Source organism: Arabidopsis thaliana, chromosome 5, assembly GCF_000001735.4.
Source record: "Arabidopsis thaliana chromosome 5, partial sequence".
Lineage (NCBI taxonomy): Eukaryota > Viridiplantae > Streptophyta > Magnoliopsida > Brassicales > Brassicaceae > Arabidopsis > Arabidopsis thaliana.
This window is the reverse complement of record NC_003076.8, coordinates 7563883-7578736: the sequence shown is the minus strand read 5'-3', so window position 1 is coordinate 7578736 and position 14854 is coordinate 7563883. Positions and strand designations below refer to the sequence as shown.

Below are 14854 nucleotides of genomic sequence, written 5' to 3'. Positions count from 1 at the left end.
TTCACTTGCCACAGTAGATTTGAAAATTTATAGATCGACCGGTTGAGTGTAAAAAGAAGAAAACGGCAAAAATAGAAACAAGAAACATCTGCAAAAACTTAAGAATGTAACATGTCCATTCAAGATCTCAATTTTAAAAATAGTAAACATTATTATTAACAAAACAAACAATATTAACAGAACACGCAACTTTTTTTTTTTCATACTAGATTTTACCCACGGTGTAACATTTTAGGTTATATTAAAAAACATCTCAATTTTTTTAAGTTTCTAATTTCTAAAATCTAAAATAATTCTCTCAAATCTCACAAGTCTAAATCGTGGTCAAGGGTTTACACACCGTCCCGGAAGTGTTTTGGAGGCTTTGCCATCTAACTATCCGTGGTCATGCTCTTTCCCGCCCCATTCGTCCAATGAATGTTTGGACTGTGGACTAACAATTTCTATAAGGATATGCAATGGCGATTGCAGATTAAGCAGGCCAAGGAGCTTCAAAGTGATAATTCTGATAACCTACCCTTACCTGACTCTGAAACTCAGGTTATTATTTTTGCAAACCTTTGTCGTTCTTGTAATTTTTGCCGGCTTATTCATTGATTCTTACAACTTGCATTCAGCGAATTCGCGCCTCACTCAAGGTATATCTATCTATTCATCATCACCATCAATTCTCTATCTATGGATGCTTACGGTGATTGATGCTGTTGGTTGCTGTATCTCATATATGTTAATGTTTTCACCTGACTCAGCATGCACACGCAACACTTGGTTTTGCAAAAGACACAGAAGACGCAAGGAATAAATATATAATCTCAATCCCAAGCAAAAAGCGCATTAAAGGAATTCAGACACTCCTTATGCAGCAACAAGAACAAAACGAGCTTATCTTCTGCCATTGCAATGAGAACATCAAATTATTCTTCATACAAATTTAATTTTACTTCTTCTATCGACAACACATATTCTTTGCTTTCATTGAAAACCCCAACATAGCAGCACAGATGGGGCCTAGCCTATAAAAACAAAAAAGAATTGAGAGGAACCCCTTAACTTTGGCAGGAGAAAAGTTGGCAGCTACAGCCACTCACGGCAACGACCACATCTCCAGCTACCTCCTATGCACGTAGATTCCTCCTCCCATGGAGAACAGTGAGAATGTATTGTCATATTACAAGTCTGACATGTGAGGTCAGGTCCTGGCTCCACATGCTTGCATATCTGACATGGAATTGTATTTTCATAGAGAAATGACGTGCACTGTTCCATTGCCTCAACCTGAGGGTTTGGGTTATCCGTGATTCCTGAAGCATCCTTGTCATCTCCATATCCATCGCACTGGCCACTATCATCTGTTGTGAGCAACTCGGTCAGCGAGAAATATGTTTGAGGTTCGAATTCCATGTCTTCGTAGTCAAACATAAGCTCGCCTTCATTCATGTTGTTGCTATTGCCAGATGCATCCCATTCCATGACAGGAAATGTTGGCTCCATTTCTGGTTTCACAACAGGCATTGATTCGGGATGCATTGTAAACTCGGTATAAGAAAGATTATTATTCCCGTCCGTGTCTTCACGTTTTACTGGTCTCCTCACTTGTAGCTTCTGTGGTCCTGGCACACAACCATCCTCGTTCCATTCCACATCCAAACTATTTGGTGTAATTTGTTCGACTTTTGAAACTGACACCAAGAGAGGATCATCCTCTGGAACAAACGTATCTTCAGAGAGAAATGAGGGAGTAGAGGGCAACGAGTCTTTCGGTTCAGACATTCTTTCGGAATCCGAATCAATTCCGGTATTTCCTTGCCCATGCTTCTGCCTCCTGAAGAATACTTGTTTCATCTGCTTCTGTTCCTTGAGTTTGGGATCCATGTAAGGGCAATCTGGTGATCGTATACGACGACATCTGCAACACTTGAACCCAACCACTTCAGGAATTTTTGACTCCTCGAGCTTGACCGCTTCGATGTGGTACCACACTGCATAGAGATCTAGGATTAGAATTATAAGAGCAAAATGGTGGCATTGACGAAATGTACAATTCAGTATAGAATTTAGAGTGAGTAAAAATTTTCTTACTGTCACAACTTGTACAGTGAATATATGTTAGGCCAGGATTATACGGCAATTTGCAGATCCAGCAAACTGGTTGCAGATTCGGCTGATCAGATCGTCCAGCCAACATAACATTTTCATGTCTGAAACTAACACCTGTGTCTGCCAAGTTCTTTTTCCTCCATATGACTCCCCAAGACAATGTCTTGTGTTTACTTTTCGGTGCCAAATTGAAATCCGGAGTGATTTGTTTAACTCCTGAAGCATTGTCGCCTGTTTTGGAAGATGGTAACTGTTGATTAAGACGCTTAATCTGTGTCTTCGTGTTTGAAGTGGCTGCATTTTGAAGTTGACCGTTGATCAGGACACTGGGTGTTGTTGGTTGTCTGTGATTGATATTGATTTGTGAACGTGCTCTTGCAAGGTAGCACCGTTTGCAGGTTACCAAAATTTCCAACTGCCCAGTTGTGTGTTGTGAACTCATAGTACATTCCTTGTGACAGAAACCTGAGAGGCAAAGAGTAAATCCACAATTATTCAGATAAATTCCCAAATAAGCAAACGTAATATTGCCATGTTGTCAAATCCATCAGCAAGCGAGTGTAGTGTACCTTGGCAAGTACTGCATGTTATTGAATCCCTATAGACATGTAGAGGACGGGAACACAAATAAATGAGCTACATCAGATTTTTTAAGAAGCATCTTGAAAGGTGAAGAAAGCTAAAATAATACCTCAAAAAAACATCGAGATGGCATGATGCACAAGAACACTTCTCCGTGTTGTCCCTCCGAGAGGCTAGATAAGAAAATATGTTTGCTCGAGAAGCTTTTAGTTGCCTTTTCTGGAGCTTTGATATTTTTCTTGATGGCTTCTTGATAAAAGGTATGTGTACCACCCTATGCAAACTTTCTTCATATTCTTTGATCAAATATAAGGGAACGCGTGCTTCATGAAACCAATACTTTTCGTTTCTATCTTCAGATTTCTCGACTTCAATGACATTCTTCATGACACGGGATGGAAGATGCTTTTGATTCCCAAAGACAACTCCGTATCTAACCTTGTTATCTATAATCTTCTTGACACAAATACTAGCGTTCCTGAAAATAGTGGCCTCTGTCTCTGGACCTTTAACATCTTGCACGTTTTGCTCTGGGCGTACAAGTTCACTCCATCTTATATTCATATCCAGGTATCTAACCTGGCCCCAATTCAGTTGAATTTCAGGGGATTAAAAAACAATCATATACACAGAATCATTTGAATAAGCATTGATAATAGAAGACAAACCTGAAGAGCAAGCTGAGAAATGTTTTTGCTACTTTCAACTGCGGCTTTCCAAATAGACCGCCTGCTTCTTTTAGGAATGTAAGAACCATCACCATAATTAAATTCAGGAAACTTTTTCGTACCACCTAATGGAATAAAAAAAACAAAACAAATTAGCACTATCCCCAGAGTAAAACTCAAATAAGATATCTCCGGTCGAAGTATCAAAAAAGAAAAAACTATAAGAATGCATACGTGAGAATTGTTCACAAGCGCAAAAAGCATAACCAATCAGGTTTACCTTGCCAAGCTGCTTTCTTTATCTTAGGCTTCGACAAGACTGCCTTGAGGAGTATAATTTTTGATAACTTCCCCCCTCGCCACCAAGTAAAGCTATCATCATCAGAACCTTGGGCCGTATTTTCAGCCTGGTTCCTCTGCTTCCTCCTACCAGGTCTACGTTTCTGTGTGGCCCCAACAGTAACTGGAGCGCTTTGAAAGATAGAAAGTTCTATCAACCAATCGTCCATTAGTTTAAGCCAGTCGCTTGACAGAGCAATACTGCAAATATTTTCCTCAAGCTGTGAACAAGCAAAATGAACCATATCATGCCAATGAAAACACGATACATATAGTGACAAACCAAAGATATCACTATATATAGTTGACAACATCAAATCTGAACAGTGCAAATGACAAGAAAAAGTACAATTATTTTTAATAGCAAAAAAACGTGAATAAGAACCGAACAGTTTTAGAATGAAAAAGTTTTACTTACTTCAAGCAGGAGGGCTTTCATCGCTTTGCATGTTGAAGCTTCCTCTAACTTCTTACGCCACTGGTACCTAAGACTCTCACTAAGAAATGGCCCCGCAATGAGACCACGTAAGCTTTCCTCGAGATATAGGGCATATGCTGCGATCCTAGAAAGTACCCCCTCCCCGTTCTTTAGAGGAAAAAGGCCACTGTAGATTTTCATAGCACTCTTGGTGGCCCCTGTTACAGCTGCATTTAACATGCATCCTCTCCTACTTGCTGATGTGAGTTTGCAAGAATGACACCATCCACACCTTTCTCTGGTAATTTCCTTCTTATCAGGACTTGGCCAGAAGAAACTCGAGGCTACTATCGAAAATGCTTTCATCTGTAGCAAGATGTTACTTGATGCAGCTTTCTTGGCATTACTAAATTTGTGTAGATCAGGTTCATGGGTTTCCTCTGACATTAGGATAGCCAAAGTAGCAGCAGCTGATGCAGCCAATTCTCCATTTGTGTAATGATTAATGTAAGAATGAGGTTTAAATGATAAACCCTTCTGTGTACTGACTGCAACCAAATTCTTCTCTTGCGCTCCACTTGATCTTGCTAAAACAGGACCACCAGTATAGCCTGAGGCAGATGGGTGGAGCCTAACCGCATTTTGAATAAGATTTCCACTGGAACTATTTGCACTATCTGGCTCACCTATGTCAGACACCTCGTCGCCCCCTTCTTTTTGCATGTGAGATAAATCAGTCTCCACTGTTCTCAGATAAGAGATCACACCTCCAGGCAGATCCCAGTATTGTGAGATCGCTTTGCATATATACAGATATTCCAGTCTATGGTTCGTTGCAGACAAAAGTACCAGGACAACTTTTGGAATGTCGGTGACATTGTAATATTTGATATCTGCATCCGCATGGACATTAATTTTAAGCCTGTGATATAAGCGAAATATTCATCAGCATCCACACAAAAAATAATACATGCAATATAAGTAAAATCTAGACAAGCTGATGAGTGAGAATTATTAAAGTATAAAGTGCAAAAACAACTTTCCGTGAGATATAGAACTGAGAGATCAACTCTATTTCCATAAATTTGAAAAGCAAAGTATCTGAAATGAAATAAGGCGTCGAAAACATACACCAGTAAGAGATTGCATGTACCCAAAAAGAGTCGCCCATGTGGATCCACTCCAAAATACACTGCTCCCCTGAGTGACGTTTTATAAACAACAGTTGGCCCCATTTTTTTTATAGTGCATTCTGGACAATACCACGGCCCATCTGGTATATACATTTTGACCACACCAATGCATCTTGAATGATATGCTAAAGGGCATCCATCACAACACAGCAACGTTCCATCCATGCCACAGAGCCTACATTCATCACTGTTTGCATCCAGATCTGGGCTATCTCCATTAGGACCACCATCAGTGTATCTTGAACTCCAATTTTTTGAGTCGCTCAATGAACTTATCCCATGGTTCACTGCAACAAATTCACTAAGCTCTTTCTCCTTGGAAGCTGAGGTTTTAGCAAATCTGGGGTGGACCCTTCTAGGTCCATTTTCAGGAAGTTCAGCAGTTACTCCATCAGTATCAAATCCAACTTCAGATTCTTCTCTGTTATCAATTTCAGCTCTTAAATCTGCTACATCAAAGACGTCATCACACAGAATTTGCAGGATCTTCAACTTCATTACTACAGGTGACGAGCAATATTCTTTCTCCACAACAAATTCATTAAAAAATCTCCAGAGAGGCCCACTTGCATGTCCCATGGCAGCAAAGTACTGAACCAAATAAACAGGCCAAGTTAGCGCATCGAGCAAGCTCCAATCAATGCACCTGCAGATGGCAATGCAACAAAACCCCCGAATTGTTATCCACTAAAATATGGGATAATGGGAGACCTAAAACAAGTTTCACCTAAACTATGAATAAGAGGCTTATATTGCAGTCCCTGTACAGCCATAGGCCTTTTTCTCCCAGCTGTTATAAAAGGTTTGTTGCATGTATGCATACATAAGATAACAATGTATATTTTTACTAGCTTGAAAAATAATGTCAGCAGTTCTGCTTCCTTGAAATTCAGATATCCAACAAATTAATTTTACTGTTTCACAGAAATAACTCGGAATATATGAAAGTTAACTAGAAACATCTCCAAGAAGAAACAAAGAAATATCTGTTGAAAACTGTAAATGACAAGAGTTGTATGTGCTTACCTCAAGCATTTTGAAGCCACTTCAGACCCTTCTGAGGAGAGTCTCTCAAGATGACCTTTCAGTGCCCGCATCAAGGCAACATGAACGGCATCCAACAAAGAATTAGGTCCTAAAAAATTTAAAGCTCCCACAAAATCATCCAATCCAAATGGGCAGATATATAACTGAACACTGAATGATCTTAAGAACCCATATACAGATAATAGATACACCACAGCCTCCTCAGGGATACCAATTGTTCCTGATGAAGAAGGCAACTCCACTGGTGGAACAAGAGGAGACATACTTTCGAAATCTGGATCTATGTCATCTTCACACTCAGGCAAACCACAAGATGAATAACCACTTTCAACTTCTGCCACAGAACTTGGGCTATTACATGTGGGCACCTCAACTCCTTTGTTCTTCAGGCAATCTGTTTTCTTCTTTTCGTCCTTCTTCAGAATAAAGTCGTCTAATTTACTCCTTCTAGCACGTAATTCATCATCAAAGTAACTATCCCCAATAATTAACTGGCGAAGATAACAAGTTTCCAAATCCTCAAAATCACCATCCTCATATTCAACTCTGTACAACCCAGTATTGTAAGAAACTATCTTCCCAAGAAAAACTCCACTGTCATCAACATCTTTCAACACATAACGACCAAGAAGAGATCTAGGTACAGCCACTTTCACCTCGAAAACCGGCCTCTTCCCTCGATTAGATACCCCATTAAGATCCTCTGGTCTGGGGCGTTTCCTTGGTCTACCTCTAGGTTTAGCCACCTTTCCTTCCATCAGATCCAAATCAATCCCCAGATTTCAATTCTCGTTTATCCCTTTCTATGATTCCAAAAATCTAACTTCTTTTTATAAAATCGAACCATATACCCACATCAAAATCTAAGATCCACCGATAAATCTGAAGCAAAAGAAATCAAATTCAAAGCTGAAGCAAAAGAAATCAAAGCCGTGATCCAGCGATAAATCTGAAATCTTTTCACGTCTGAGCTTGGAAATGGATAAACATATGGACAGAATTGAAGCTAAAACCTTGCTAGATTTTGATAACCACCACCATCAATGAAGCATATGGACAGAGAGCTTACGTAACCAAAAGAGAGAGACATAGAAATAAAAAAGATGAGCTTTTTCAATCGTGTCGAATGGTTCTACTACACTTCTCACTTCTGAGTTAATGGCAGATTTTTGTGGTCTAATTGTTAAACTGAGTTCAACTCGGGATGCGGGTTACCCGGATCTAGACCCGTTAGGGATTTTAAAACGTCACCGTTTTTGAATTTACCTTTCTATTTTCATCACTTGAATAAAAAAAACAATATAATGGCGGGAATTTGAGAGACTCGTCGCTAATTTACGCGCGTTTCTCGGGTCCGGCAGATTTCGTACGCCGTCGTCGTCGATCTACTTCAATTTCTATAATTCGCCACTGTACTACATTGGGGTTTTCTTTTTCCGGCGTTCTTTAGCCACAAGCTCACTGAATTTTCAGTAAAGTTTCAAAATTTCCCTGGAAAATTGTAGGATTAGGGTTTTGGAAATGGGAACGAAAGTCTCAGACGATCTTGTTTCCACCGTCAGATCAGTCGTGGGTTCCGATTACTCAGATATGGATATAATCAGGGCTTTACACATGGCGAATCATGATCCAACGGCTGCTATCAATATAATCTTCGACACTCCAAGTTTCGCCAAACCTGATGTAGCCACTCCTACCCCGAGCGGCTCTAATGGAGGGAAGCGAGTTGATAGTGGATTAAAGGGCTGTACTTTTGGTGACAGCGGAAGTGTTGGAGCGAATCATCGCGTGGAGGAAGAAAATGAGAGTGTTAATGGTGGAGGAGAAGAGAGTGTTTCAGGGAATGAGTGGTGGTTTGTTGGTTGTTCTGAATTGGCTGGGTTATCGACATGTAAAGGAAGGAAATTGAAGTCTGGTGATGAATTGGTGTTCACGTTTCCGCATAGTAAAGGATTAAAGCCTGAGACTACGCCTGGGAAGCGCGGTTTTGGGCGGGGAAGGCCAGCTTTGCGTGGTGCTTCTGATATCGTTAGGTTCTCTACAAAGGATTCAGGAGAGGTGTGTTTCACATCTTTTTTATTTGCTATGTTAAGTTTGTTAGATGGGAATTGTTAACTAACTATGATGGGCTCTTGTGGTAGATTGGTAGAATACCAAACGAGTGGGCTCGGTGTCTTCTACCACTTGTGAGAGACAAGAAAATTAGGATAGAAGGCAGTTGCAAGTCGGCGCCTGAAGCTTTGAGCATCATGGATACAATTCTTCTGTCTGTAAGGTATGCATACAAAACTTTTGTGTTCCCGTTTACAATTTCAGGATAGATGCATTAGTGTTTGAAGTGGTGTGAGTTTGTTTTTGAAACAGCGTGTACATTAATAGTTCCATGTTTCAAAAGCATAGTGCGACTTCATTTAAGACAGCTAGTAATACGGCAGAGGAATCAATGTTCCATCCTCTCCCAAATCTCTTTCGGTTACTCGGTTTGATCCCCTTTAAGAAGGTAATGGTTATTCCTTGCCTATAACTTGATATGCGGATTCTTTTATAGATTGCAGTTTGTAGTTCCCATATACTTCTCATATGATGTGACTGAATAATCTTGAGATGACGAAGAAATTTTTCCATTCTTCATCATATTTAGGCAGAGTTTACTCCAGAGGATTTTTACTCTAAGAAGCGACCTTTGAGTTCCAAGGTAAATATTACTTATTATATTAGCATCTTAAAATTTGACTTCTTGCCTGTAAAATTTGTCATTTGCTCTCTGCCCTATGGAAATAGGATGGTTCTGCTATTCCTACTTCGTTGCTTCAATTAAACAAGGTCAAGAATATGAATCAAGATGCAAACGGAGATGAAAATGAGCAGTGTATCAGCGATGGTGATCTTGATAACATTGTTGGTGTTGGGGACAGTTCTGGATTAAAGGTATTCTCATTTTCAAGACTTCTTGCTTACTTATATCCAACACTGGAAATTTCCTTTGGAAAATTGCATGAAAATTTTTGCAACAGGAAATGGAAACTCCACATACACTTCTGTGTGAGCTTCGTCCATACCAAAAGCAGGCACTTCATTGGATGACCCAACTGGAGAAAGGAAATTGCACTGATGAGGCAGCAACAATGCTTCACCCGTGTTGGGAAGCATACTGTTTAGCAGACAAGTGAGTGATATTTCTATTGCCTTCGAACTTTAGTGCGAGTCAGATAAGATATTTACTATCTGTTTTATGTCAATAGGAGGGAACTGGTTGTCTACCTGAATTCTTTTACTGGTGATGCTACAATACACTTCCCTAGCACACTTCAAATGGCAAGAGGAGGAGTATGATCTCAATACCCCACCTATAAAAATTTCTTTCATTTATTGTTTAGATTTTGTCACTTTATTATATAGCTGTTTTGTAATAATATTATATCCTAAAACTTTTGTAGATATTAGCAGACGCAATGGGTCTTGGAAAGACTGTAATGACCATATCCCTTTTGCTTGCCCATTCTTGGAAAGCTGCATCAACTGGGTTTCTATGCCCCAACTATGAAGGAGACAAAGTGATCAGCAGTTCTGTAGATGATCTCACTAGTCCCCCGGTGAAGGCAACCAAATTTCTAGGCTTTGATAAGAGGCTTCTTGAACAAAAAAGTGTACTTCAAAATGGTGGTAACCTGATTGTATGTCCGATGACACTTTTAGGACAGTGGAAGGTATTCCATGCTTAATGCACGTGCACACTATAGTTTGGTTATCCGTCAAAGTTGTTAATTGTTCTTTGTCTTTCCTTGTGTCAGCTAATATTTTCTTGCTCCTGCTTTATGATCAGACAGAGATTGAAATGCATGCAAAGCCTGGGTCTCTATCTGTCTATGTTCACTATGGGCAAAGCAGGCCGAAGGATGCAAAACTTCTTTCCCAGAGTGATGTGGTAATCACCACATATGGAGTTCTAACATCCGAATTCTCGCAAGAGGTATCTTTCATACAAGAGTCTTCGGGTCATGGATTATTCCATGTATATAGTTTATAAAAGCATCACATGAACATTTTCTTATCTTCTCTCGTTTTTCTTCTTCTTAGAACTCAGCAGACCATGAAGGAATTTATGCAGTTCGATGGTTTAGGATTGTTCTTGACGAGGCACATACCATCAAAAACTCAAAAAGCCAAATTTCCTTGGCTGCTGCAGCTCTGGTTGCTGATAGGCGTTGGTGTCTTACGGGTACTCCTATTCAGGTGATTGGTCTTTTTGTCTAGGGTTTAGAAAGAAAATCTTTGTTCTTGACCGTCCTATAGACCAAACTTTATTAGGACACTGCCATTCTATCTATGGAAGAATTTTAGTAGTTGGACATTTGTTATTCACCTGAGTTTCGAATGGTCTAAATCTCTGTTAGAAGGATATCAACTTGTTGTGCATGATTTATTGTACACAAGTCTCGACTTTATCTCACAAAGTTGTCTTTGAAGATTTATTTCATATGGCTTGCAATTTTGGTATCCATATGTCTGCTGGCATGATATCTTGGTTCATTCAAATGGATGGTGAATAGTAATTTTTTGTCCTATTTGGAACTTTGTGATCATTTCACATGTTATCTTATTGACAGAACAATCTGGAGGATTTATACAGCCTTCTACGGTTTTTGAGGATTGAACCATGGGGAACTTGGGCATGGTAAGGGTCCTTATCTATCTTTGGTTGGAAACACATAACGTTTGGTATGGAATTACTTGAAGCTTTTTAATTTGGAACATATTTTATTCTTAGGTGGAATAAACTTGTCCAAAAGCCATTTGAAGAGGGTGATGAGAGAGGGTTAAAGCTAGTGCAGTCTATCTTAAAACCTATCATGCTTAGGAGAACAAAGTCTAGCACAGACCGAGAAGGAAGGTAGGAATACTACAAATAATAGATTACTGTATAACTTCCTGTGCTTATAAAACATAATATTTTCCTTTGAGTTTCCTCGGTTAATTTGAAGCTTGTTTGTTTATTTTAGGCCGATTCTTGTTCTACCCCCTGCTGATGCACGGGTCATTTACTGTGAACTTTCGGAGTCTGAGAGGGATTTCTACGACGCGCTATTTAAAAGATCCAAGGTATTGTTTTCCTTAGGATTATTTACTCGAACTTTAGTTATTAAGATGCCTTATACTGAAGATGCTGACGGATCTTTTTCAGGTCAAATTTGATCAATTTGTTGAACAAGGCAAAGTTCTTCATAACTATGCTTCGATCCTGGAACTGCTTTTGCGTCTTCGACAATGTTGTGATCACCCATTTTTAGTAATGAGGTGTGGCTTTTACTGGCTTTTTATTTAGTATAGATACACATTGCTGGGTTTAACTTCCATGGCTACTTAATCTGTTGCATGACGTTGTATAAAATATCCAATAACATATCGTAGATAATGGCAATTTGGTATAAGAAACATGCATCCGTAGCCCTTGTTTCTGTTTGACATTTTGTTGACGCAATTGCCATATTTCTTATAACAGTCTCTTGTTTTTCTTGCATCCAGTCGAGGGGATACAGCGGAATACTCTGATCTGAATAAGCTTTCTAAACGTTTCCTTAGTGGAAAGTCTTCTGGCTTAGAAAGGGAAGGAAAAGATGTACCGTCAGAGGCTTTTGTTCAGGAGGTGGTAGAGGAACTGCGCAAAGGAGAGCAAGGAGAGTGTCCAATATGCCTTGAAGCACTTGAGGATGCTGTATTAACGCCATGTGCTCATAGATTATGTCGTGAGTGTCTCTTGGCAAGTTGGAGAAATTCTACTTCTGGGTTATGTCCTGTGTGTAGGTATCTTGAAGTTGTTCCTGCGATTACTAGTTTTCTTCTGTTGTTGATTCCAATGAGTGTCTGAGTAAGGTCTAATTTGGCAAATAATGAATGATGAATCGTTTTTTTCAGGAACACTGTAAGCAAACAAGAACTCATCACAGCACCAACCGAAAGTAGATTCCAGGTTGACGTGGAAAAGAATTGGGTGGAATCATCGAAAATCACTGCTCTTCTGGAAGAGCTTGAAGGTCTTCGTTCTTCAGGCTCTAAGAGCATTCTCTTTAGCCAGTGGACCGCTTTCCTCGATCTCCTCCAAATTCCCCTCTCTCGGTATACCATTGTTGGCTTGCTATGGTAGTTATGAGAATAAATTGTTTTTAAGAATCTAAATTATAGCACAATTTTATCTCCAGGAATAACTTTTCATTTGTCCGTCTTGATGGCACGCTAAGTCAGCAGCAACGAGAGAAGGTCCTTAAAGAATTTTCCGAAGATGGCAGTATCCTGGTTGGTGCAGTCGCATTACATTGCAATGTTCAATACTTATACTTTCTAGTTTCGAAATTGAAGTTAAAAAGTCTCCTTTTCAATTGTTGGATAGGTACTGTTGATGTCTCTAAAAGCTGGTGGCGTTGGGATAAATCTAACAGCTGCGTCCAATGCTTTTGTCATGGTATGGAATATCTATAGATATCTATGAAAGATCATATCAGTTTCTATAGGATTTAGACCATGTAATAGCTCATCCAAAATATGAAAATCGAGTAGTAGTTCATGCCACCTTTTGTTTCAAAAGCTTGTGAATGAGTACTGCACAATACAAAATAGGTTTTAAAGAAGTTTCAGTTGTAAAGAAAACCAAGTTATGTCCTATAGGATCCATGGTGGAACCCAGCGGTAGAGGAACAAGCTGTTATGCGTATTCATCGTATAGGGCAAACTAAGGAAGTCAAAATCAGAAGATTCATCGTTAAGGTACCCTCTTCTTTCTCAGCAGTTAGTCCCCATTAACCATATAAAGACCAATCACTGAAACTATTCCAAAATCAGAAAATGTTGTTGCTGAGTAATGATCATTAGAAACTTGTATGTCTTGCCTTTGTGAATCCTAGGGAACGGTTGAAGAGAGAATGGAGGCGGTTCAGGCGAGGAAGCAGAGAATGATCTCTGGGGCTTTAACCGATCAAGAAGTACGAAGTGCACGTATAGAGGAACTCAAGATGTTATTTACCTGAAACTATAGAAACTGTTCTCAAGCCTGAAGTCGATCATACAATTCTACATATATGGGAAACTTGTCACACTATATGCAAGGAGAATCAGAGATTATAACGCATCTAAAAACGGGTTTTGTTCTTTTCAAGAGATATGATGGACAATTGTCACAGTTTTGGGGAATGTGCAGTGAGAGTTCCCAAGTGTACCATAAGCCTATCTGGGTTTTGTTGTTTTGTAATGGAAATCAGATTGTTTTTTGTACTTTTTCATTTATAATGAACTGTAACTTTATACTATTATATAGTTAACTCAATATGACAAATTTGCACAGTGAAAAGGCTTAAGGATTACTTTAAAAATCTAGAAAATGTGACACTTTTACATAACATGTTCCTGTGATCTTCTTTTCCTTTGTTAAGATAAAATATTAGGAGTCTTTATACTTTGTACTGTTAGAAACTATACTGATTTATAACAGATTTTAGGGACTTTTATTGCAAATTTTATGATACCGTGGCTTTGTCATCTTCGATACAAAATTACGAAGTGATTGATTTGAAGTCGTATAACGTGTCAATTATTGTACTAAAACCAATATCCACAGACACAAATGGATCGGCTGCTAAATTCTCTGCTTCTAGGGTAACGATTTGTTCTCAAGTTAGGTAACAACGTGTATGTGAGTGTTATTTAGTCTCTAAAATATCTAAAAACCATCTGTACACTACACAAGTAATTGAGTCATAACTTACCCATCCAATAAACATCAACCTGAACCACTACTAAACTAATCCAATATGTTTTATATGTGGCTTGATCACACTAAAACTAATATTATAGCTAAAATGAGAGGTTTGTTTATTATTCCGCATTGAAAACTAAAATTTACGTGAGGCTAATCAAAACAATTCCAAGTATTAATGCGTGGATAAATCACCTAGAAAAGTAAAAGACGTATAGTGATGAATTGGTTCAGATTTTCACTAATCAAGGCCTTGAATGGAGGAGGAAAAGGAAAGACGTATAGTGATGAATAATGAATTGGTTTAGATTTTCAAACATATTCTATTATAGTGTCCTAATACAAACAAAAATAAAATAAATCAACTTGAAAGCAAAAGCGAAGTCAATTTGATTTTTCCACTAGAGAGATTAGGATTTTTTTTGGTTGTTGTCGAATAATACGATATACAGTAATGTACATTTTTTCCAAGTAATATTTTGTATAGTATAATTTAAACTTGTGTAAAATTTATGAACCGGATGCATGTTAAAACGATTTCTTAAACTGTCTTGAAATTATGTGTAAATTTTAAATTCTTATATATAGACAATAATATGTATATATATGAGCTTAAATCGGAAGAAAATCTTAAAGTAACAGATCGATATGTCGTCGACACGAGACGACAAAATTAATATTCTATGTTATATGTCGCCATTACACTTATTTGTCAAAGAAACCTTAATTTCTTGAAGTAAGAAAATAACATTATCTGCAATCTGCA

At 38.6% G+C, this 14854-nt stretch overlaps 3 protein-coding genes across 5 annotated transcripts; 2 read left to right on the top strand and 1 right to left on the bottom strand.

The window, feature by feature from the left end:
* Positions 1-453: 453 nt before the first annotated feature.
* On the top strand, positions 454-935 carry AT5G22765 (uncharacterized protein; the record flags this gene model as incomplete). Its single annotated transcript, NM_001343761.1, has 3 exons — positions 454-540; positions 618-638; positions 750-935. The coding sequence occupies 3 exons, from the start codon at positions 454-456 to the stop codon at positions 933-935; spliced, it is 294 nt and encodes a 97-aa protein (NP_001332281.1).
* On the bottom strand, positions 744-7562 carry AT5G22760 (PHD finger family protein). Of its 3 annotated transcripts, none has more exons than NM_122182.3 (9): positions 6324-7562; positions 5236-5943; positions 4105-5026; positions 3628-3907; positions 3348-3472; positions 2789-3258; positions 2667-2695; positions 2080-2562; positions 744-1979 (listed from the first exon to the last, which is right to left on the bottom strand). In NM_122182.3, the coding sequence occupies exons 1-9, from the start codon at positions 7100-7102 to the stop codon at positions 1075-1077; spliced, it is 4701 nt and encodes a 1566-aa protein (NP_197668.2). In that variant the 5' UTR covers positions 7103-7562; the 3' UTR covers positions 744-1074. The 3 variants fall into 3 exon arrangements, with proteins under 3 accessions (NP_197668.2, NP_001332280.1, NP_001332279.1); NM_001343760.1 differs by having other exon boundaries at positions 859-1979; positions 5236-5888; positions 6324-7499; NM_001343759.1 differs by having other exon boundaries at positions 2667-3258.
* A 65-nt stretch (positions 7563-7627) lies between these two features.
* On the top strand, positions 7628-13700 carry RAD5 (DNA/RNA helicase protein). Its single transcript, NM_122181.3, has 20 exons — positions 7628-8402; positions 8486-8619; positions 8709-8844; positions 8986-9039; positions 9126-9272; positions 9359-9510; positions 9587-9671; positions 9782-10051; positions 10168-10314; positions 10422-10577; positions 10952-11019; positions 11113-11235; positions 11345-11444; positions 11527-11639; positions 11868-12146; positions 12258-12458; positions 12542-12635; positions 12730-12801; positions 13005-13103; positions 13241-13700. Exons 1-20 carry the CDS (start codon positions 7866-7868, stop codon positions 13361-13363), a joined length of 3090 nt encoding a protein of 1029 aa, NP_197667.1. The 5' UTR covers positions 7628-7865; the 3' UTR covers positions 13364-13700.
* Positions 13701-14854: the final 1154 nt, after the last annotated feature.